The 25,332-nt window shown below is 36.2% G+C and overlaps 1 protein-coding gene across 6 annotated transcripts in view; it reads right to left on the bottom strand.

Annotated features, from left to right (window-relative positions):
* FRY (FRY microtubule binding protein) overlaps positions 1-25,332 on the bottom strand; it is a 256,359-nt gene that overhangs the window by 52,081 nt on the left and 178,946 nt on the right. For all 6 annotated transcript variants that reach the window (XM_062567139.1, XM_062567142.1, XM_062567138.1 and 3 more), the window contains 12 exons: positions 24,311-24,471; positions 23,368-23,478; positions 21,148-21,302; positions 17,665-17,764; positions 17,172-17,343; positions 15,123-15,379; positions 12,999-13,145; positions 8,459-8,627; positions 7,625-7,715; positions 4,560-4,642; positions 1,265-1,415; positions 578-681 (listed from right to left, as the gene is read on the bottom strand). In XM_062567139.1, coding sequence (XP_062423123.1) covers positions 578-681; positions 1,265-1,415; positions 4,560-4,642; positions 7,625-7,715; positions 8,459-8,627; positions 12,999-13,145; positions 15,123-15,379; positions 17,172-17,343; positions 17,665-17,764; positions 21,148-21,302; positions 23,368-23,478; positions 24,311-24,471 — 1,701 coding nt within the window. The remainder of the gene's footprint in view (positions 1-577; positions 682-1,264; positions 1,416-4,559; positions 4,643-7,624; positions 7,716-8,458; positions 8,628-12,998; positions 13,146-15,122; positions 15,380-17,171; positions 17,344-17,664; positions 17,765-21,147; positions 21,303-23,367; positions 23,479-24,310; positions 24,472-25,332) is intronic.

Consider the following 25,332-nt stretch of genomic DNA (forward strand, 5'->3'; position numbering starts at 1 on the left):
TGAACTGTGTTACAGTCAAGAACAGACACAGCAGTGGAGAAAAAGGAGTGCCTCTAAACACAGTCATATAAGGGAAGACATTGAAGACAAGGTATTCCATTAGCAGTGAGATTAATGAAGCTTGCTTTCCAATGATTCGTGTCTTGCCTTCACTATCTTTGCATGAGAGTATTCTCAGCTCCCTTATACAGTATTTTTGAAAAGCAGGAGACAACACTTGTGCATGTAGTCGGAACCTAATACATGTGCTGACTGGCTAGCTGCCTCTCAAAAAGCAGAGTGTACAAAGGCTGAGTTTTCCTTGCCTTTTCCCCAGTAAGGCCCTAACCTTTGAGGAAGTTAATCATCTTCAAACTTCTACCCATCTCTCAAATTTGGCTCAAATTGGCCAAAATATTCAAAGGTTTCAAAGTTTTGAGACTAATTGAGAGACTGTGTAACTACTGCAGGCCTATTTCTTTTAGAAAATCAGAATAAAAAAAACATGTAAGTAAAACTCAGCTGCACGGCTTCAGCAAAACTAAAATATAAGGATATGAGTATGTTTGTACTTTCTTTCTTGTTCTATTGGTCTTACCTAAGAAGAGAGCATGTAGCAATAAAGGCAGGTGAAGGGCCCAGTCTTCTCTCACACTGTGATCCACTACCATCTCAGTCATGAAGATGACAGCAATATTGCACCTAGTAATCAAATCACAGTATCAATTTGAAACCTCTTTGAGATCGGCAAACAGTGACATGACGGCTACTTTGGAAGAAATAAACAATCTTCCACATTTTCAAATATGCAATCTTTCTTCTCAATATTACTAATGTCAAAGTAACTTAGTTAGAGTATTAAGCAGGTAAGAAAAGTTACTGAAAATAACACTATTAATGTCAATAAAAATTATGCAGAAGAGGCGTTCAGATTATGCATAGCCTAATCAGAAGAAAAGACCAAGGGGAAAAGGTGCTATGAATAACAGTAACAGAGGTTTGGGAAAGACAATTTTTCCCTTTCTGTTTTAGTTTTGTTTCTTCAGTCTGATTCCTATCACAAAACGATGTCCTACTGTGTAAATAGGCTTTAAGGAGTCTGGTAGAATTGCAGGTCTTCACTGCACATATTTTGATTTCAACACTGACATGGGAAAGCCGAAGAAACAGAAGATACCATTTTCAGCAGTTCTGAGTGGTGGGTCAGTTACATTGGTGTTGACCAAGTCTTTAAGAGAGGGGAGAGATTTCACTGTCTGAAAAGTCAGCATGAGAAGCTGCTCACCTGTGAAGCGGTCCGCGAGGTGTGATAGTTTCTGGGAGGTAGTCCACAAGTGGTGCCCAGCATCCTCCATTATAAGGCATGGGCAGGGGATGTGGTTGCTTGGTTTCAACGATATTCAAGAGCCAGCTTGTATAAGGAGAAACAGGGTCATCTGCATGCAAAAAAATTAAAAAGAGCGCATGAACACCAAGTCTGATTAACCATTTTGAAGAAATAATAAAATTAAGTTTAAGCTAACGCATGGTTTCAGCTATTTAGGATGTGATAAGACGACATCAGTTTTGCAAATTCTTGTGTTCACTAGTAAGTGATGCATTTTAATCCCTCTTTCACACTGCTGGAAATAAAACACAGATTCCAAGCAGACAGCACTGAATCGTATGAGCTGCAGCTGAATCCCTGCTGGCATTTTAGTAGCTTTGGATCCAGATCACAAAGCCCCAAGCAACAGATTTTCCCTTCAAAAATGAGAGGGAAGTTCAGCCAATGAAGCTGCTGTAGCAAGCCATCTGCTGTAAGGAGCTGTGTACCAGCGACACAGCCTTGCAACTCCCCACCAGGGCCCTGCTGAGTGTCGCTGCAAAGCCGGAAATTAAATGTCCTGAATCAGGAAGGAGACATAAGGAATGTGAAAGACATTTCCAGCGTGGTAAATCTCTTTCAACAAGGATTATGTATCCACTGAATTTCTCAAATACGTATTTAATTTTGCTTCAGTCTGACAGTTGATTGTTTATTGTTAATAAGCAATAGTTTTTTTTTTCTTCCACCTGCTTATCTGCAATGATGTCAACAAAGTAAGTTATTTCCATCACTTTCTGTCTTCTGTCAGCTGCATGGCTTTGTTCATCTTTACTGCATTTTGTACCACCTCACTGTAATTTTCCTATTGGTCAGTTTTTATTTCTCAGTCCTGGTAATCTGGGACATACTGCCACAGAAAGCATCCTTTTCAAGTCTGTTCTTGACACATATCCAAACATTGTCCTTTTGAATTTTCAGTGAGAACATTATTTTTTTGCTTGTTTTTTGTTATACTTTTATATTTTAGCACTAATTTCAGCATTATCCTCAGCATTTTTTTTATAGTCTATATTTTATTCTTGTGAGCTTTGATATTGGAAAAGAACACTGTTTTGATGCCTGCAAAAGCATCAGTAAAGCATCAATGCCAGCATTTTTTAATACACATCTCTTTTTGGTTTTGATAAAATGCCTTCAGCTTTTCAGATCCTCTAGAGCCCTTCAATGAAGTAGCAGCTCCTCCAATTCTTCCTAAAAGCCAACTTCATCTTCCCATTTGTCAGTGTTAGTCTTCCACAGCAGACTTCAGTTCTTTGTTTCTGATTTTATCCTCTATTTATTTCTCTCATCTTCAGAGGATGATATTTAAAGCTAAAGTAGAATAAACTGAACTCTTAATCTAGCAAAGTATAGTGATTTCACATCTTTGTCTTTTGAGGATCAAGCAGATAATATTTGTCAAATGCTTTTCACATAAAAAGCACTGCACAGCTATTTATTGCTACTGATTTAAGTGTTTCACATAAAACTGCTTCATGAAGTCCATACTGAGACTGAGCTCCTCATTCGTGAGTTTGTGTGTGGATTGAAGAAAAAAAAAATAAAGCACTTTGTGCCTTAATATACACTCTTTGCAGTAAGGCTTTGACAAAAGAGTCTCCGGACTGAAGAGGTTCATGCCCTATCTATTTCCTATCTATTTCTTCAGGGATACAGCTATGCTCAAGTAGACAGGAGGGAAGAGAGAAGCTGTACCACCAAGTCTTTAGCAGCCTGGCCTGCCAGAGGGAGCAAGGGGCACTTTCTTAATGGAGGTCATATTATTTATCTTGTAGAATGACAAACGATACAAGAATTAGTTTCTTTTTAGAGTTCTATACAAATGTCAGCAGCTAAGTAAAGTGTATCTTATTTTACATCTAGCAGTTTGCGTATTTGCAGAAGGAACTCCTCTGAGAAGCAAACCTTGCATAAATATTCACAGAACTATAAAGCCTGCAGATACAGGCAAGGAAAAGCATCTGGACAGTGGCTTGAGGAGACATTCCAAAAGAACCAAAGAAAACTTCAGCATTTTTAAATTTCTTATTACCCAAAGCCCTTGCCAAAACCGGCTGCTTGTGAAAAATATTTCGGTAACATAAACATTGTTCTACTTTTGAAAGACAGTTCATGCAGATCAGAACAGCACTGGTGCTCCAATTAACATCTGTGGAAGAATTTTTAATAGCTGTAGCATTAGAAAGCCATAAGAAAAACAAGATAACTAAAGCAAAAGAGACTCAGTTTAATATGTTGCAGACTTTTTATGAATATTTAAATACTACAGAATGTAGACATACAATATTCTGGAAATAATTATGAAAAATATTTATTGATATTGTTAAAACTATCCTACTGTATTGTATTTGAGGTTGGACTAGATGATCTCCAGAGGTCTCTTCCCACCTTACTGATTCTGTGATTTAATAGTGTTTTCATCTTTTGCAAAAAGTATAAAAAAAAATATTTGGACAAAACAAGATATGAAACCTTTGCTGTTTACCTCAACATACTGTCAAAAACTGGCATTCTTAGCAACCAGAAGACATTATGGCCTTTACATTATTTGACTTGGCTTTATCAAGTCAAGGACAAAGTCTATAAAAAGGTCTTGCCTTTTTTACATTCGATTAGGGCCTAAATGAAATCCGTACATGGCTTCTTTATAGTTCATTACAAAAATGAATCCAAATCGTCCAACTACTAAAACTTGTACTGTAATTCAACAGCTGAATGAAATATCTTGGTTTTCTTTGGAATCTCTGCTCAGCACCAATTGTCATTTTATAATCTGTTCAGCAGAAACACATAAAGAACAAATTTCACTCTTCCTTCTAATAGTTTTGCATGGTGCAGCCAGAATTTGGCTGTAAACAGCAGAAGAAAGCTAAAGAGGAGAGCACAATTCAAAGGGCTCGCCGTAAAAGTCTTTTGGAAGTCTTTTCCCCTGCCACATGAGAACAGTTCTCTGTGTTGTGTTCGGAACCTTCTCTACTGCCTTCTCCTGCGAAGTTCTCTGGCCTTTAAGTAGGTTTGACTGAGCCCACGTCTGAACAAAGGGAATCAAATAATTTTAAATGAAGTACAGAAGTAAAATAGAGACACCCATTATAGGGAGTTGCATCTGTTTATATACAGCTTTAAACAGGAATCCTCCAAAAGTCAAAAGAATGTTTTCCTCTCCCACCAAAACACCAGAAATTTCATCAAACTGAATGTTAGAACTTACTTTTGTCATCATCATAAGATCCTCCAGAGCTATTACTGTACCTTGATTCTAGTCGAGTATGTGCTCTGATTACATTACTGAACCTTCAAATATAAGAAAAAAATTCATTAAAAACACAGACTGATATTAAACATCTGGAATATATACTTTCTCCACAAAGAAAGCACCTTTATTTACATTATTATCAAAATGTGATTTCTTTATGCATATGCTTTTATATGAGGAAGACAGCAATATGAATATAGCGTTACTTCATTTCATAAAGAATACTCTTGCAATCAACTTCTGATAAGTTTTAATGGTGTGATGCTGTGCCATAAACTTTTAAGATTCAGCAAGAGGAAAATTCTCATGCAGCAAATGTATGCTTTTCTTGAACCAAGAAACTATGGTAAGGAGGAACTGAAATATAAACCGTTAACTAATAGTATTTTATCACAGCGTCATGTTCATTGGCAAAATTCTGGCAACCTGCTGAAACAATAACTGAGTCTGAAATCAAGCCCATGCAGTTATCAAAGCAGCAGAAGCAGTAGCAGATGACCCTCCCATAGGAAAACTCAGGAGCTGCCAGTGGAGATCTAGCTGAGGCTCTAAGGGATGTGAGAGCCAGATCGAAGTTACAACTGTCCTTAAATCTGCCATACACCTGCAATAATCTAACTTTTGCTGGTGAGCTCCTTTTGGTCCCATGACCTTCTTCTGCTGTCAGGGCAACCAGGCCTACACTGGAAATAGGAAGGGCCACACTGCACGCTCACACTCGAGTGCTGATGTAAAAACTTCACCTGTTCTGCAAAGCTAGGAAACTAGTTGCAGATAACCATGTTAAAATAACAGTATCAAACAAAGCCAGGTTTAAAGTTCTCAGTGCAACATGCAATTTGCTACTAATGCACATGCATTTTAATGCAAGGTATTTAATTATTCATTCACATATTATGCTCTTTCCAAAGCAGACCTGTCTCATTAGGACACAATAAATTCATAAGGAGGTGACATAAAGGCATCATGAAGCATCTTAGTTCTACTATTTTCTGTCTTTCAGCACCTGATTCTCTTAATATATTTTAATATATTCCCTTAATATATATGTATAAACTGACAATTACTGATATATTTATCTGACGTATCTAAAAAGATGAAAAGATGAAAGAAGAATCAAGTTAAGGAAAAGACTATGAAGAAATATCTAGAGACAAATTTTAATCTGTACGAAACAGGTGAAGAATATAGGTCAAAAAAATGATTTGAGAGCAAGGCAGACTTTTTAAACAAAAAATACTTTGTTAAAGCACTCTGTGTAGCATATACAGTGATATTACAAACATGACTGTCATTATGTAAGATGACATGCAATTATACCATTTAATAGAATCTATTTGTCAAAAAATGAAATATTACAACAAAAGTTAATACAGTATTATCTATAAATCTGTGCTACAACCCAATAACGCTGAACTTGTAGAAAAATTTTCCAGATCACTCAGAGAAACTTTAAAAGCTTTTCAACCTTTTATTTCATGATATTCCCTTTGCGATATATTATTCCGAAAATACCTACATTTACGAGAATAGCTGGTTAACCACCTATCACTTTCGGTAATCATTATTTAATACATCTTGGCCCACAAAATCAATATTAACAGATCATTCTAAGATCTGCCCATTGGTTTTGAATCACAGAAGCACTTACGGCTTCTGCTGTCTTTGATAATGTAAATGCCAGTAATGAATTCTGATAAATTATTTTACATTTTTTTCTGAGGAATCTCTTGCTATGAATCAGGAATACCAACCCCAGAATATGGTAAACTTCCTTTCATTTTTATCATATAGTCTCTGGCAGGGTTGAGTACCAAAAAGCTTCTTTGCATCCTATGTAAAATTTATGTAAGATAAGAAAGCCTAAAAGAAAAGTTAGATTTAAGGTATGCCAGGAGACGAAGTTTGCTCAACTTATCTGCAACACAACTAAAAAAAAAAAAAAAAATTCAAAGTTAACTATATAGCTGTAAACATTTATTTAAAGAACAATAAAAAAGCAGTCCAGAGTAAAAATGGTTTATCTCCTTTTTAAGTATATTTTGACTATCATATTGAATCAGATGCTCTTCACTTTCAGATTTTGGACCCATGCTTAACACTAAGGCATGAGTACTATTTTTCACATACTCTTAAAATAAGAGAATAGACTGACAAAATGCTACTCTTAACATTTTTAATACTTAAAAGGAAGTGATTCAAATGTTTCTAAAGTACAGAAAAGTTTGCTTACATAACTGTTTCTGCTCCTCTAATTTCTGAACCTGTGGAAAGTGCTCTGGACTATTAAAGTGATACTAGTGACTATCAGGAACAGCAGACTGGTGTAACACTAATACACTTACTAATTTATTTGATCAGAATTCACTCAAGAGTTCTTCTACAAGAAGAGGGTTTCAGTGAGAAAAATAAATATATATCTGTCTGTGCTGGGGACCTGATGGCCCCTTAGCTTTTCATTTATGTATTCATAATTTAGCAGTAGGTACCACATGTAGTGAAAGATACAGTGACTGTAAAGTAGGATCTCTAAACAAAACACTTTATTTTCCTCTTTCAAATATTTTATCAGAAAAAAACAGGTGTCATAGATATAAATCTGTAAGATAAATTTTTTCTCTGGTCACAGACTGAAAACTATGATCAAACCTGATTTTTAATAAAGATTTTAATATTCATTATTTGGTACGTGCTTCTCAGTTTTCTTTCTCCTTTTAAGGTAATCCCTACCAAAAATCATCTACTTTGCATAATTCATTCAGTGAAGGTTTCACAGATATTCCTCTGCAGTATATTAATAAACAATAGCTTAGAACTAGAATTATGTGAACAGCTTTTTTTTTTTTACTTCCACATATGCACATTTTAAAACCGTCCTACTGCAACAGAAACAATGCTAAGCACCCGTATGATCATCAGAATTCCTCACAACACACTGCAGTTTGGCTAATAAATACTGCTCAAGATCTCACACTTGGTCTAGGAAAATGCATATATTTTGGAGAAAAAAAATTACAAACCTTTCATCAGTCTCTTTCGCCATTCTGTTCTCCTCTGCATCAGGAAAACTATCTTGGCCAGCTACAACAGTGTTACTGCTAGAGGTGGTTCCTGCAGATGAGATGGAGTAAGCACACCCATTATATGCAGCATACAATATTTGTAAAGCAGTAAAAGCTCATGACTTTATTTTCTTCAGCAGACACAGTCAAAGTGATCATCAGTCATATAAGTGATCATACCACACTTGTGCATATGAATAATCATTATCACCTCTATAAAAAAGGACCTGCTTGCATGGCTGAATGCTCTGCCCGTTACATGCTTTGAGGGATAGATTAATGTAACGATGTTCTCCCATTCCTTGGACTAAACTCGGTCTTGATGGCCTAACCTACTATTTGTCAAGAATTTGGCAAAACATTCACAGGGCTGAAATGGGTATTGGTGTCAGTTATTTAGCTTTGACTGCCTGAGCCTGAAAATAGCACTAGACTTTTGAATACAGAACGGCCACATAGCCGAGGCTTTTGGCTTTCAGCACCCTGCTCCTTGAGTGTCTCTGCTGGGAGCAGAGTAGCATCAGTAACGCCTGTCTGTTCTCAGAAACTAGTGATAGAAGAACCACCTCATAGGAGGTTTGAACAGCACCATATATTGGCAATGTCCTATTAAAATAGTAGTGAGAATTGAACATATTTTTACAAAACTTACACAGCATTAGGCATCCAAGAACTTCAAACTTGAACTTTATATGTACAGGTGGAAAAGTAACTAAAGAGACTGTTTGTTCAAAGAGATGAATAGTGGCAAGAATAGGAGATCATAACTGGAAAAGTACATTTAGGTCATACCAGAAGCTGCAGCTGAGGCTTTATTACTCGCAGCAAAACGGTAAAATGGAGGATTATCACAATGCTGGACTATTGGGTTCACTGGGTCGGTTTGCTGCAGTTCAAAAAGAAGCTCTTCCATTGTCTGAATAGTGTTGTTGCGACATAGATATATTGCAACCTTTTTGATCTAAAGAAGAAAACAAGAGTTATTCATCTCTGTCCAAAGTGAATTTCCAAAGAAATCAATACATGTTACACTGCAGTACTGCAAAGATCCAGAATGCAAGAGTTGCTCTTGGACAGACACGGCAGCAACAAAACTGAATCTATCATCTTGTTCATACAGAAATAGAATGGCTCTTTTTGATTTAAAGATCCTTTCCCCAATAGAGCAAATCTGTGATCATTAGATTGCCCAAAAGGTTTTGCTTATTATCCTCAAATCATTGTTTAAACGTAAAATTATATCACAGCCACACATATTAAAATGAATTGATTTTATACCTAGCATTTAAGGATATCAGAATTAACTCTGAATCACACTTGGAGATTTTATAGTTTGAATATGTGACTTCCACTGAAGATGAATCTTGCTGCCTTGCATAAAGCAAATTTCTCATCTAGAAAGCTCAGTCCACCCAAAACATCATGCTTATATTTCCAGATACGGCTGATGTGAAAAGTAGATAACTGTACCCACAAAGAATAGGTCAAACTCTCAGTAGTTATTTATATCTGTAATAAAAGTAATAGCACATGGAAAAAGGCAAAGCAATTACACATACAGACTTCATGAATACTGATTTCAAAATGTCAGAGAGAGTGTTATTTATGGAAATTTTAGAAAAAACACCCCATGGAATACAAGATCTAAAACCCTACCACATCCACTCAAGAATAAATACTGTTGAGATGTTCAGATAAGATTAAATTACTGAGGAAAAAACCTGATGGCTACTGAATGTAAAGATACAAATTGCTGGAGCTGGGAGACTGCATGGAGAAGCATCTGTGTTTGCCTTCTTGTGCAGATGCTTCTGGTGGAGCAACTAAATTGTACAGAGCTGTCTTCTGGCCTCATCAAAAACTGTTGTTCTTACAGTCTTAAATAATTCCATTAAGATAATTTATTGACTGCTTCTCTTCCTCTCTCCCCCCGTCCCAGTCTTTCTTAAAAAAAAAAAAAAAAAAAAAGGGGGGGGGGGGGAAATGCACAAAATCAAAGTCTCTTTTACTCCTCTGTGTTAAAAATTTCCAAGGACTTTCCAGATACAACTCCACTTCTTTTCAGACGTTTATTTCTAGTTGGACTCACACCACCATTTCCAACTGTTTACACCCCAGGAGGGGTCACAGTCACTATAGTGAAAGCCTATTCTAAAGGTGCTTCCGGTCTTCAAAAAGGGCAAGAAGGAGGACCAGGCAACTATAGGCCAGTCAGCCTCACCTCCATCCCTGGAAAGGTGATGGAACAGCTCATTCTGCATGTCATCTCCAAACACATGGGTATCTGAAGGGAGGGTGTCAAGGGGACAGGGACAAACTCTTTTCAGTTGTCCCATGTGACAGGACAAGAGGCAATGGGCAGAAATTGAAGCACAGGAAGTTCTGCCTGAACGTGAGGGGGAATTTCTTCCCTGTGAGAGTGATGGAGCTCTGGCACAGGTTGCCCAGAGAGGTTGTAGAGTCTCCTTCTCTGCAGATCTTCAAGGCCCGCCTGGATGCAACCCTGTCTAATATGCTCTAGGTGATTCTGCTGAGCAGGGAGGTTGGACTAGACGATCTCCAGAGGTCCCTTCCAACCTTACTGATTTTGCCATTCTGTGATTTTCAGATATCTCTCAGTACACATGTGAAAGAAAGGGCAGCTGAGTAATTTACACGGGGGCACTTGGAAAAAGCACTTAAAGAAAACGTAAGTTTAAAAGATCAACCAACGAATTTAACTACTCGCAAAAAATAAAAAAGCCCATCAGTCAAGACATGCTGTTGGCTTGAGCTCACACAGGCAGAGCAGATGGCTGAAAGCACAAAGCAGCTGGTGACTGCCTGGGGCCCTGATGGCTCCAAAATAAGATACGAATGGATAAACTGGCAATCTTGCAACTGCATGGTCTTTTGAGCCCAGGTGAGCTGGAAAAGTGCTGATAACTTCTTTGAATTATCTTTATTTGCTGTTTTGTATATGTTATCTACCTGATAATTGAAGATGTATGTTTAAGGTATCAGCAGTCTTGTATAGTTAGCAGAGTTGAGTAAGATTTCTTATCTGGAAACTCCAGAGCATTATCAAAGCACTGAACATACACATGTGATAACCAGTGTTTTTTGTACTCTAGACAAAGCTAACAATTAAAGTGTGACTCAAGCATAGTCAAGTTAAAAGTTACAATAGAAGCTCAAAACTTTCAGATTCTGATCCCACTTTTCACTACTGTTTTACAGAACACTAACTAGTTTTGTTGAAGAAAACACAGGAACTGGGTCAGCTGCAGTCACCGACAAAGACACGATAGCCTTCAGTAGCTGCCAAAATCCGGCAAGGGAGAGCAGAAAAGTCCCATAGGCAAATGGGATGTTCCAAACTTCTCTGGAGTAAGAGGCCTGCAGAAGACAGGACTAGAGATGCTGGTGAGGATGGAAGTACTGGTGGGAGGCTTTGAGGTGAGATAGTTTGGAAAGAAATTGAAGAAAGCAGAAGTGTTACAAAGAATAAGGGGGTTTGAAGTAGGCTGCTCAGAACTCTGGCATGGCAGGAGTTTTGGAAAAGGATGAGTTAGAAGAACAAGGTTGGCAAGTATCTGGAAAAGAGCAATTGGGGACTGTGGTATGTGAGAGGCTCTTGGGCAAGAGTGCATGGGGTTATCAGGCATTTCTAATCAGGCTACACAGTGGTGGGGGGAACACAGTAAGTGCAACACTTGTTTTTTTCCTTACAAACTGCCTCTGCTCCTTTCATAGGCTGTCAGAAATACAACTCTCATCTTGTCTCTTCTCACTCTTATTTTGATATTTTCTCTGCCAGCAACGTCAGCTCATCCTGATGATCCCTTTGGACCTGATCCCAAGTCTGTCAGAGAGCGCAGAATCATTCAGGCTGGAAGGGACCCAGGAGGTTTCCAGTCCAACCTCCCGCTCAAAGCAGGGTCACCACTGAATTCAGAGCCTCTGTCACACTTCATAACTGATGGACAGATCTTCACTACCTCAAGATACTTGGCATCAGATCCTTTGTATTCTTCTTACATAAACCCTGAGCTTGTTCTTACGGCAATTCCACTTTTAAATCTTTTCTCTTTTGATTAGCTAATCACCACTAGCTTCCTTGCATATGCACAGTCTAACTTAATACAGTTAATATTAAAAATAATAGGAAACCAACAGGATGTCTATGATACAACAACATCTTGTGATTTTTCTAATGATATTTCCATAATTTCTTCGATATATTATGCCAAGCAGTCATCATAAACACTTGATGGCACAGTAAAGCATGTTTATGAGGCTTTTTAGATAAGTTCATTCACATTAACATCAATTTCTAATTTATTTCCTGGAAATCAAAAGAAAGAGACTAACTAATAATACAGCATATTGTAATTGTGCTGGAAAAATTACTAAATTTAGATTCTGTTCCTCCCAACAACAGAGCAGTAAGGCACATGGGAATGGGATTATCTTGCCTTTCTCAGACAGCTCTGATTTTATTTTAACTTGAATAATAACAATATCCTGTGCAGTCTGACTTGCCCATTGCAGGAACAGTTATATAACCCATCACAACTATGTAGAGGCAAAAGTTGATAGGGTAAGGAGCTTATGGAGGTTCTTGCTTCTCTTAAGATGTCCCACAGAAAGCCCCAGGCTGCTAGAGGAGGAGAGAAGGTTGCACTTTCTTAAATTATATTTTGCTGAAGGAAAACCTAAATCTTTAAAACTGCCAAACATTAATTAAATGATGGCATGATATCTCCCATTCATTAAATAACTTCCACTGTTTAAAGGACTTTCAAAATTGAACTAATAGTTGCATGAACTAATTAGCTACTGAGAAAAATTATAGGTATTTAGTATTTTTACTTCTCTTCATCTTTTCATTCAAGTTTTCTAAAGTCTAGACAGCTACTCCATCTTTTCAAAAAACTTTTATATCCATAAAATTGCTTATTTCTATGCAATTTTCATGTGGAAAAAAATGTTTCTAATATTTTTTATCATTGATTCAGTCAATTTATGGCCAGGCCCTGTTACTGCTTTACTGGTTACTTTTACAGACAAGCAAAGCTGCTCTTTGTACGAGCAGAGCACCCCTCTTGCTTGAAATGAGTTTTGTGCTCCACTGTTGGAGACTGAGATTCTCACCCCTCATTTCCTTTCCTGACTTTCAGTTTCTTGGCTCATTTACTCTTTCCAACTGATCTACTTTTGTACAGTGTGCTATGGAATATGTAGGCACTTCTTTTTTTTTGAAACAAATTCATTTTCTTCAGGTGATAACTGTTTTCTTCACTAAAACCCATGCTACCAAAAATAAATAAAATACAATGCAAACACTTACATAAGGTAAAAGGATGGTATCACTGCTAACACCACACAAACTAATGAGAAACTGCAGTGTTATCCTAAGGTTGTTGCTCCATTTCTCGTTGTTGGCCAAAGCATTCCAGACATTTTCCATTTCTGGTCCAGGAATTTCATCTCCATACTGCAAAGGATCATAAACATGCATTTTCTGAAATGTATACTGAAGATAAATACATAGACTTTTATGCAGCTCTGGTAGAACACTATTCTGTGCAAAACCCACAGCAAAATGCTGTAGTAAGTGACAAAGCAAAATTTGCAAAAGAGGTGTGACAGATTTTGAACTATACATTCTATTTAAAAGTATTATGGTTCAGATCCACCAGAACATTTAAATCACAAAATAAAGTGTTCAGGTATGTAAGTCCAAAGGGGGATGCTAAAATCAAACTGTATGCTGGATTTCTTCTTTACAGTTGGTCAAACAACTAAAGTTTTGCTTCTGTATATTGTGCCCAAGTGCCTCAGCGTTCACAGAACTGAGAAACTCAGCACCTCTCTCCTGCTTAAATCCTTACAGTGAAGAATTAGACAGCCTCTTGCTTCCCTGTCGGAAAGCAGCCGCTTTTGTTCTCCTTTGCAAGGCCTCGTTGTAAGAATACCTCCTTTTTGTCCAATCATTTAATGATTGTAGGAGTCCAGAATTCAGATTGTTCTGTTTGCTATGGAAAAGCTACAGCTCCCACTTCACAAAGATTATTTTAACCACTGGGTAATCTGACATTCTGCTAGGAGAGTACTGGCAATCTCCAGTTCATGCTGTTCTACTGAAAATGATTTCTGCTGTCAAATACCCCTGCTCACTTCCAGGTAGCAAGCCCTGGATTACACGTATTGACTCAAAGTTAGATCAATCAATATGGTTTAAGAGAGCATACTTGATCACTCTGGGAAAACAAACAAAACAAAAAAAACCCCTAAGCTATTTGTGGTTTTGGAAGCAACTGGTTCCAAGGACCGCTGCTGATAGGCAGCAAAGATGAGAGGGCAGCATGTCTGGTTTCACTCTATATAATCCTCTAACATTATCCTAGTGACTCCATATCTTCACTACTCATGACTTCATGACCAGGTATCACACCCCTGGATATGCAACAAATATCTCCCATCTCAGGCTGAAAAAAACATTTTGGTGGGCTGTAGCATAGCTCACAGGTTACTTTAGATGTGTTTATATGAAAAATGGCACACAAAATAATAATTCTATTCTAGCTACAGGGCCACAACATTAAGCAAAGAAGAGATCCAGAGCCAGCTGCAATGTATCACGGATGCAGATGTTCTGCTCTAGATGTGATTAATCCAAAGCAGGATAGGAGATGTGAGCTGTTTCATATGACATGGAGACTAAGGATTACTTCCTGGAGTTTATGCTTTTAGCAGTTTAGACATAGCCACTGGATCCGGCAAAAACACTAATCTAATAGCCTACAACTCAGCAAAAAGAGGAATATGCTGGATTCCAGTCTTCACAACTGCTTAGGTATTTTACATGAAAACGTCTTTGGAAAAAAAATGAATTCGCAGTCCTTCAACAGGACCTGTAATGTGAGATAGGGGGAGGATTTAAGCAAGGGAATGCCCTTTCAAAAGAGAATGCTTTAACCAGTACCCTAGAAATTTATACTCATTTTGTCTTTGTTTCCCTTTCTGGCTTAAGTGATACTTAACTCTTTCTTAGAAAGCAGAAGAGCTTCAGCAGCATAAATTCAGGGTGCTCATTCTCATCCCAGAATTAGCTTTCATCTTCTGCACATGGTGTTATCCTGGGAATTGATACAGGAGGGAACTGAACCTATTTCCTCTATGACTAATGTTAACGCTTAATACTAGCCATTAAGTTTTCTAACAAGGGTAGAACACTGTTTTCTTTGAATATGTTCTGAAAAAGAAGAACAGCCCTAGCACTGCTGTTAAATGAAAAGATGAGGGAACTTTTTTAAAAACAGGGTTGTGTCTGACTAGCACCAACTATTCCAGTGCCATATTTCTGCATCAGAGGGAAGAAACCTAAGTGCATTTTGCTTATGAAATATAACATTTTGAAATTTAGAGACGCTGTTCTTTTTTTTTTTTTTTTTTTTTTTTTTTTTTTTACCTTGGCTGTCATGTACATGAGATTATTAAGAACCAGTGATGTGGCCTCAGGAGAGCCCCAGCCATTGCCTTTTAATCCACCTGTGACTGCTATTTCCCCATCCTTGTCTTTTATTTCATCTTCTGGAGTGGTAGGGCTTGAACCAGGGAGGAGTAGTCTGTTGTCTACAAGTTCAATATTATGAAGCCATGGTAGCAGATAGGTAAGCATGATCTGTCTTCCATTTGGATGTGTTGTTGGGAATCGCTGGCTTACCTCTAAAATAGTAAAAGTTAAAAAGACAAAGTGTTAGTTTATAAGGAGAAGCTTAAATACAGTGTTTAAATCAGACTTCTGACATTTCTGTTAAATTTCTGATGATTTTTATCTTACAAAAAAAAGGTGTACAAAAGCATAAAGTAAGTTTCATGAAAAGGAACATAAATTGATGTTCAGTATTAGCAAACAATTGATCACATCTTCTGTCTAAAATAATTAGCATATTTTGGGCTTAGAATAGAAAGTCGCCCCTTATTACCATGCCATATCCTATATTAAGTGAAAAAGATGCAGGAAAGAGTAAAGAGGATAATGCAGTTGCTGCCAGTTCTTCTAGAATTTCCAGAGCTTTTGGAGAATTATGGAAAACATACAGAAGTGTTGCAAAATTACAAGTGTCCCATCAGCCTCCACATTTTTAAAGTGTAGTCAAAATCCTGCCGTGTTTATTAGATTGATTTTAAAAAACATCTTGCAGATATTAGGGGTTTTATTCCCCATAGGAAGGCCTATAAAATTCATAGGTGGCTGCTACTCCAGGAGTGCCGCATTCAACATTTTATAGAGTATGTAGAAAGGAACTGGCACTGGAAGGCAGACGGATTCAGGAAATCTGGATTCCTGCCAATGTGAACCATGTTAGCTTTCTTTGCCAGAATTATTCCTCTGTAAAATCAGTACACTTAACATTTCCTTTCTTTCCTCACTGTCTGGTTTCCAAAAATCTTCAGGACCTAGACTGTTCCTATCTCTCACTTTCTGATGCTAGATATATAGAAAGGGGCTCTGATGTGGTCAGTGTATCTGAGTTCTGTTAAATGACATAGGCACTACAGCAACATAAATAGATGAGAACAGTAATAACGATCAACATTTGCTCTTTTAAGATAAATGAGCCATCAGAATTTTCCTACACCAGTTGTTTCTAACCCACGGTATCTTGTGCACTCAGAAATGGATAATGTATCATTCCTTTACTCTTGCTCCAGCTCCTACAGACAGAGTAAAAACAACCCTGGAATAACAAAGGGTTTTTAAAAGCCAGTAAAATTTCCCACGATTACAGACATTGCATTCCATTATTTAAAAACTAGAGCAATACATTAGATGGATTAAAACAAGCAGGTCCCAAAATATAATTGTTCCCAGGAATGATCTCAGAGAGGGCATATTTTAAATGGTGCTCCCACAGGTCTGATTCTGGGCCCTATGATATTTAATATTTTTCTCAGTTACCATGACAAAAAGTATTTTTGATAAAATTTTAAAATGATAGAAATGACTTGCAGATGTGGCAAATAACAAAAGGTCCAGATCACTGATTCAGAGTCATTTGAATCATTGGTAAGACAGGAAACATGCAGACACACAAACAATCTTGCCAAAAATAAAGTCATGTTTATAGAATGAAGAATTCTATCCTCACAACTATCAACTATATAAATATACGAATGAGAAGAATTACTGTGCTTAACATGAGAATCCATTATGCTACAATTTGCCAGTGTCACTTTAATTTATCTGGGGCCTCCACAATCTTGAAGTTATCCTAAGACGACACAAGTGGCACAGAATCACCGCTCAAATTTTTGAATTATTTCTATACTTTGTATACATATTTCTAGAAAATACAAAATGCATTTGTAAATCTGATCTGAATTTGAACCAGAATAAAATCAAATCAAGTTACATTTATTAACAGAATTGCTGCTCACAGATGGAAATCTCTTAGTAGTCTACCATTTACTAAAAAAATATAAAATAGATGACAAGTCAAATAGATATAGATACCTGAAAAAAGTGGAAGGGTAAGTTCAGGATACATTCTTGCTAGTTCATATGAAAGAAGGGCAAGTGAGACACTATAAAGAGGTGGCAATGGACCATGTGTACCATACAAGATGCTGCCTGGTCTTTGTTCAGCTACTTTTTTTGAATAAACAAAAAGCTTTGATTCAAGGATCTACGAAAGAGAAGAAAAACATGTAATAAGATAACAAAAATGCATTAATTCAGAAAATGTCAGCATTTCAACTTCTGGTATCAGGAAATGATCTATATGCTTCTATGTTAACTCTCCAAATTTGAAACATCATAATTTATCTTTTTCCGTTTTTAAAATAAATATTCTCATAAGTATTTATAGCCAAGACAAAACTAATTATACATTTTAAAAACAAAACTGAAAAGTAAATAAACAGTACTTTATCAGAAGTCCACAGAAAAAACAAAGATGGGAGGGCACATGCATTTGGTTGTTTTTAAAAAAGGAGCTGATACATGCCTGCATAAGTTGCATGGAAATTTCATAAATCTCTCTGTTGGTGTCAGATGCCTTGAACAGCACTAAGTTTAAAAGCGTCACTATATCAAAAGGATAGTTCCTAGAAGAATAAACAGTACATTTTTGTGAACGTTGGTGAGGAATGCAGATTATATTCACTCTGATTTACTGTGTAATATGGTCTAAAAAGAATGTCATCTTTCTTTTCTCCGTTCTACCACCAGAATACAGGAAAGGGAGCTCTGATGAGTATATGCTGCTTGATTAAAGGGCCATCTGGTGAATGGGAAGAAAGAAAGGATTATTTATAATTACCTTAAACCAATGCTAAGGAATGCACTGAGTAGCCCACAGAGAGAAATGCAATACCTGTGTCTATATATGTCAATTCACTTGAATTTATAACATAAAGTGTTTATAGAATAGGCCAGCATGCATGAGAGAAGATGGGTAGTAAGAGAGAATTTCCAGGAATAAAGTACTTCTCAAATCAAGCTGCAGTTTAAATTGGTCTTTTTGGAGAAAAAAATACCAATCCAACAGGTAAATTCCCAGACCTGAGACAGTTCTATCAATTGTTTTTGAATTGTAAACATGAGGGCTGCTTAAGAATGTTCCCTACCCTATAAAGTCAAAGTTTGTTGTAAGGATAAATCTATTGAAGTATTAATTTGATTAGATTATTGCTAGAAAAGCAATTCCTTGACACATCATTTGGATTTTCACTAAACAAGCTTCTACTTCTTTTTCACAATGATTTGTAAATGCATATGCTTGAATTGTGAGCCCTCAATCTCCCACCCTAGATTTGACCTATTGTGCTCCTGGATGGATACAGAATGCCTGTTTGGATAGTGTTGTGTTAAAAATATGGTCAACACATGCATAGTATGGGACATTTTTGGTAATTTTAAGTAGTCGCTACATCCCATACTGCTCTACACCTTTTTGTCCTTGCACTGAGTTTGAAAAATTCAATGCCTCCCTCTAAAAACTCCAAACAGTTAGGAGAATCCTCTAGAAACTGCAAATTCAACCAAGCAGCTGTATGTATGTACGGATACTGTAAAATGTATGGATAAAACAAACCAAAAGAATTTTTTTGACTAAAATACATGTAATTAAAATAGGAATTATAGTATGCATGGATTCAAAATTGAAAAAAACTTGCCTACAGAAAAGAATTTAGTCAAATAGCTGACAAGAAAAATTAACTAAACAAAAACGCTTTTGTTGCAGGCCTCTTCCTATGAAAGAAAAATGATTTAAAGAAATTTGGTCAATATTTGTAAGTTTTTGTGTCTATTTTGAGCGTATTAAATCTTCTCTCAGGCTTCTAAGTAAGTGACCTTTTTTTTTCAAAAACTGAATATACAGCAGTTTCTCTGTAGTTAAACAAGTTCTTTCATTTTTCTCAGAGATACAAATCAAGATCTTGATACATAACATTATATATGCAGTGTTTGTAATTATGCCCTGTCTTAAACACTAAGGTGGAGAATTTACACTTTTGTCTTCAGATAAAAATTTTAATGAACTGAGATATCATTTACTGTTCCTATCTATCTCAAATTGCTCATGGCATAGGCCAAATTGTTGTCAGCATGTAGCATATGCTCCCAAGAAGTCTGAAACCATATAAAAGATTTGCTCATATCTCTTAAAATAAAAATAAAAAAATAAAAAAAAATCCCTAGATAATATATTTTTACAGTTATTTTATTATACCAATCCACAGCTACAAGAATAGTGATACTCTAGAACACATTATTCATACCATCACAAGAGAAACACTGTATGGGAGGACCATGAAGTGAAAGCCACTGAATATTTATTTTTTGTAAAAAGAAAGACAGGAACAGTATCAGATACATTACTGCTGAGTTTACAGCTTGTTTAAGCTGTGATCTCTCTATATATTGATAGAAGGTGAAAGGGGAAATGGAAAAACTGCCAGCTGGTTTCAAATATTAATTAAAATCCCTAGCTTGATAGAAATCAGACTTTTCCCTCAAAAAGCATCATGCAGATCATACTTTCAATGTTTGTGGCATGGGAAAGATTGTTTCTCAGAGCACACTGGCACAGGTAACACAATCTGAGGAAAAATGACCACCAAGATCTGCTATGCTTGAATATTCATTAAACATTAAAAAAGCAACTTAAAATAACTGAATTTTCAAACATAACATTCCATTCATGTTTTAAAAAGCTCAATATAATGCAGTGTATAGTTCCAGTGTTGCTGTAAGAACAAAATAATGTTTTTACAGATAAATTCTGAAATACTTGTTTTGATTTGCTGTATCTTACATATTTCTCTATTGAACTATGCTGATTAGACATCTTGCCTTTTTTTTTTTTTTTTTTTTTTGTCAAGAAGACTTACATTTTTGGGCTCATTTTAATTAGATGTAAATTACATTCTGTTTTTAGACTAGTATTGAATTTCTCTACAACTTTTGTTTTGAAAAGATACCAAAAAGAAATAAGGTTTTTATGATGGCTTGACACAAAAGCAGTAATTTCTGTTTGTGTCTTCCTGTAGCTTATGCTTGCCAGTAGCAATGATGGTATCAATCTACAGAAGAGGAAGAGGTAACCAAATCAAACTGAAGCCAGTTAAAAAATGAACAAAATAATTATTTTCAAACTAAGAACATTTCAAATATTTTTCTTTTTAAGAAAAAATGAAAAAGTATGCTGAATCTTTTGAAATTAGACTTATGAGTTATGCTGCAAATTAAAATCTCGCAGTTATTTAATATCTTTCTGAGAAAAATAGCATAAAAAGGCTACAGATTTCAAATAACATATAGTAAAAGCACCTTCTAACAGACATGTCACTCTGAGCCCAGAATCATGGAAACAGAGCGACAGAATCCCCAGGAGCAGTCTGAGAGGACGTACGGTAAGGCTGGGACTAGCAGTTCTCTATAACGCCCGCTGAGCAACCAGTTCCCTTTGCACCTGAAAGCGTCCAAGCAGGGGGAACGGGTGTCCGCACATCTGATCACTGGCGTTCTGGGCGTCATTCTTTCAGTTATCCTGCTGCCACTGTTAGGGCTATAAAGCGAACACATCTGCAGAGAGAACGTGTCGTACCGTACTGACACTCACCCTCAGTCTTTATCTCCTGAGGTCTGCAAACGGGCAGAGATGACTTTTTCAGTGCATGCTCCAGGTCAATATGCTGACTGGCTATGCATATTCCTCCCTAGTTCCTTCACTCACAAGTTTATTTTTTTTTTTCCTTTTTCCTCCTTCACACCAGACATATCACTCCAAAACAGAACAGTAACCAGTAGCAAGTAGATTCACACACTATTTGTCAATTCAAAAATCTTTTAAATCTGTTTATACCAGAGTATGGTGGTAATATACAACCTAATGATGACTGTAACTGTTTTAGAAATAACAGACTTGATTTTGTTTCACAGTGAGAAATATATAATATAAATCTAATTACAAATTAATTAATACCTGCTTCCACACACAGTTGCAATGGCTTTGAAACATCCAGAGGCAAGCTGGTAGGATCCAGTATAACATCGATCTATAGCCCAGTTGAAGAGATTGATTTGGTCAGGATTCAATTCCAGTAAGAGTACTACAACTTCACATCCAAGCTGATGAACCTGAGAATACATATACATGTGGAACCATGATTGCTAAAAGCAGAAATGTTCATTTCCTACAATTCTTAGAAATGATATAGGCAGAAAAATGTAAAATTTCAGTATTCAGAGTAAGTGAAAAGAAATTGGAAAATTTATCATAAATTTTTTCTAGAGATAGCACAGTTGAGCTGTAACTCGGTTTTCAATATTCCTCTTAAGAAAAGCTGTCTATACAAAAACTGCATAAATGAAATACATTTTCAAAAGAGATTTCCAAAATCAAGCATGTAAAACAAAATAATTAGAAAATCTAGTTCTAAAACACGTCTGATAGATATTCTTGGGCAACATCCATGTGTACTAGTTAACTGATTTGTTAAATATTTATCTCCTACTTCACTTGAGTGCCATGAAGTCACATGCTTTTTTTCTTTTTCATTCATTTGACTAACACACAAGCAAGGCAGGCAAAGAGAAACAGTATCTTCTGCAGGCCTAGGGTCTGAAAACTTGCATCCAATACATCAAATGATCTAACAGAGATATTACCTCTCTCTCCAGATACTGTCTCACTTAATCCTGGGATCACCACTGCGACCAAACCCCTGCTGCTAAGGCTTGGACTGTATCTTTCATATCTTTGTGATCTTCAGCTGAGAATAGTACTGACACCAAACACTAATACATAACTAGATTCCGTCACCAAGTGTAATTTACTTCTTGAAAAGACTGTAAATGATATTTAATGTTAATGGGCTGACAGGAACCCTCTCACCTAAGACATACATACATCTGAACTAGCTCTCTAGTCAATGCAGTTTAGTCACAGTCCTTAATTACAGTGATTAATCATAAATTGCAGAGATTAGCTTGTGGAAAACAAATTTCACCTTTCACATCCAGATTTCACATTTCAAAGTGAGGTGTTAAAAAAAGATATGTTTTGTCCTCAGTTACTTTATGCATGGCATATATTACTTAATCAACTAGGAAAGGTAATATAATATTTGATGACAGTAATGAAAACATATCAGAAGGAAGAGTATACCTCTTTTCTCGCTTGTTCTGGGCATTTCATTCCCACATCCACAAGAGCTTCACTTGAACATACCACTTTTACGTATCTCTATAGCTCTGCCCCTACCAGCATGCCTAAATCTTACCTAATCTTCAATAGATTCTCTCTGTAGTGATCCCTTCTTTCTTATAATTTGTCCAACCATTTTTTTTCCTAAAAAACACCATTTCTCCAGTGTGTATCTTCTAGCTGTTGTACAAGCCTTCAAGCTTTGCTTTCTGCATTTTTCTAGCAATCACAGTGATGTGTGCTGGGATGATGCTTGCAGAGACAACAGCAGGACAAAGTGCAAGGTGCCACAAATGGAAATCTCATTGATTAATGACAAGACTAGAAATCAAAGGAGTGGACTAGTAATCTGTGGTTAAGCAGGGAAAGAGAACAAAGAGGTACTCCAATCAGCTATAAAAACAAAAATGTTATTGGATAGTTAGAAGGTCAGTAGAGAAACCCATTCACAGAAATGGAAGAGAAAACTGCAAGAATAATCTGTTATGTGATTTTAAAAAATCTTTCTTTCCTCTTCTAATCATTTATCCTCTTGACTTCTTTGGAAGATCAACCCACTCACTTTCACTCACTCAGATTTGTTTCACCAGCATCTATGGCACTGAGTAGGAAGCGATTTTACATTCTTATTCCACAGAAACTTGAAGCAGGTGGGTGGAAGCACTCCAAATAGAAATACAAACATTTTTGAGTTCATGCTGTCTTTAATCTTTCATTTAGTAGCAAATGAAAAGCCTAAATTACTGCTGCAAAAAAAATCTGAGCCATGAGGTGGTCTTTTTTAGCTTATTATTTACACGAATTGTATGTCCAGAAATAAAAGATCTTTTACTATTTAAATACTTCTTTAATTCACTACACTTCTGTATGAGAACCTTGCATAAAGTTATTGCTTCCTGCTCAAAATAGAGTGTATACAATCAGAGTTCTTACAGTACAAACTCACTCAGTACAGAGTTTAAAATTATCAGTGTTGCATTTTTGATGAGTACTTACACGTAAATCTTGACAAGCCAGAATATTATCAAGCCATTTGTAAAGATAACCATCAGGGGAAAGACCAACATTGTCAAATACTGGTCCACAGCAGAGCACAGCTGACATGGCCTAGGAATAGGAGCAAATTCAGTTACATAAAAATTAACATGAGTGAAATTTTCAGAATTATTTGGGCCCAGTGAACTGGGCTAAAAATACTGATGCCTGTTTTTATTTTTGAGGAAACCACAGTGAAAATGGTCCTAGTAGTTTTTTCCAGATTTCAAGAATTATAGTGCTATAGATGTTACCTGATTTTAAGACAATGCTGAGTTTAAGCATTTTGATAGGAATACTATGGCACAGTTTCCCCATGTATCAAAATAAATTTTGTCATTTTACATAGTTTTCATAAATGAGGCTACAAACACAATTAAACATATGTTTTAATAGTATCTCTCCGTAAAAATTAAAATTGTTTGATATCAAGTGATGCTGCCTGTGTAAGTATGTAGGCTATTATTTTCCCAGCTTACATACACGGGGGAGATGGAACCGTTATTGCTACAAAAGCATTTTAATCTCACTGTGTATGTTCCCAGGCAAGTGTGGGAGATAGTCCTGAGATATGCATGTGATACTAAATTGACACTGTTTTTAACTTCAGGGCCTAGTATCTCTCACTCTATCTGATAATCTGTAATGAACAGTAAAATAAATTTTAAAATGCATTCTGCTTTTCAAAATAATAGCCTTGAAATGTGATGCACAGAAAACAATATATAACTTTAGTCGCTGATTCTGTTACATCTTATGATATACATACACACAAGTGAGTGTATGAATTTGCATCAATTATGCCAACCCAAATTACTGTGAAGAAAAAGAAATAAAAACAACAGTTGCTTATATTTTTATTGGAGAATTGGTATTACTGATTTTGACAGAGAAATTTTAATACCTTTAATGCACAATACTGGTATCTTGTAATCTGATGATTTCTATCACTGTAACGGTCCAGTGGTGTGAACATAATACTGAAAGGTCCGGCCCACTGGCTGAACAAGATGAATAGGTGATGTCTCAAGCTCTGCTGAGGGAAGAGAAATCTCCTGTGGTGAACTGTGTGAATAGAAATAGTTGTGTTTTGTTAATGTTAAATAAATAATCACGTGGCAAAGATGATAGTATACAAACTTCAGATGTCTACAAATAGGACTTTTTTCTTAAATGCTCAGGATATACTTACTCCAAAATATCTGACCTCCTGTTTTTAAATCTAACATGGTGAATAAGATGTGCCTTACATCTAAGAGCCTTAAATTCTGAAATAATGTGTGTTTATTTGAACACATATATACCCAACTTTAGAAATAGCATGCAAGAAGCATTACAGAATAAAGTTTACAGAATTGCTACCTCAAGTGTTTTGTTAATGACAAACATTTACTTGTTTTTTTCAACTCTTTACATGTAAGCCGAAACAATATATATGTGTTATTCTACAGTAATAGATGGAGATAAAAAATAATTGAAAATTGTCATCAGTTTATTTATGACAAGGATGTAGTATACTTACCGATCAGCTAAATTACCTGAGCAAATGGAAAGTATCTATGAATTTTTAACAGGATGTGAGAAAAAAGAATCAGGAATGTTTTAAACAATAGTTTTAATTCCCCCTGAACACAACATGATGCAAGTATCTGAGAGGAAAGAAAGGCACTAGGAAGAACCAACACAACACAGAAATTATCACTCTCCAGTGTAGTTCTCACAGACGATAAGAGTATTAGGCATTAATATCCTATATTACACAAGATAGACAGAAAAAATATCATGCTCTTGTCTGAAGCAAACACAGGAAAAAAAATCCCAGTGAAGTAAAAAAGACAAAATCTATCTGTGAAAGGTGCAAGAGCTAAATTAAATTTTGCTTTCTCTGTAGAAGAAAAATTTCAACTAATGGGCCGATTTCTGCCT

The sequence above is a fragment of the Rhea pennata genome, chromosome 1, assembly GCF_028389875.1.
Source record: "Rhea pennata isolate bPtePen1 chromosome 1, bPtePen1.pri, whole genome shotgun sequence".
NCBI lineage: Eukaryota > Metazoa > Chordata > Aves > Rheiformes > Rheidae > Rhea > Rhea pennata.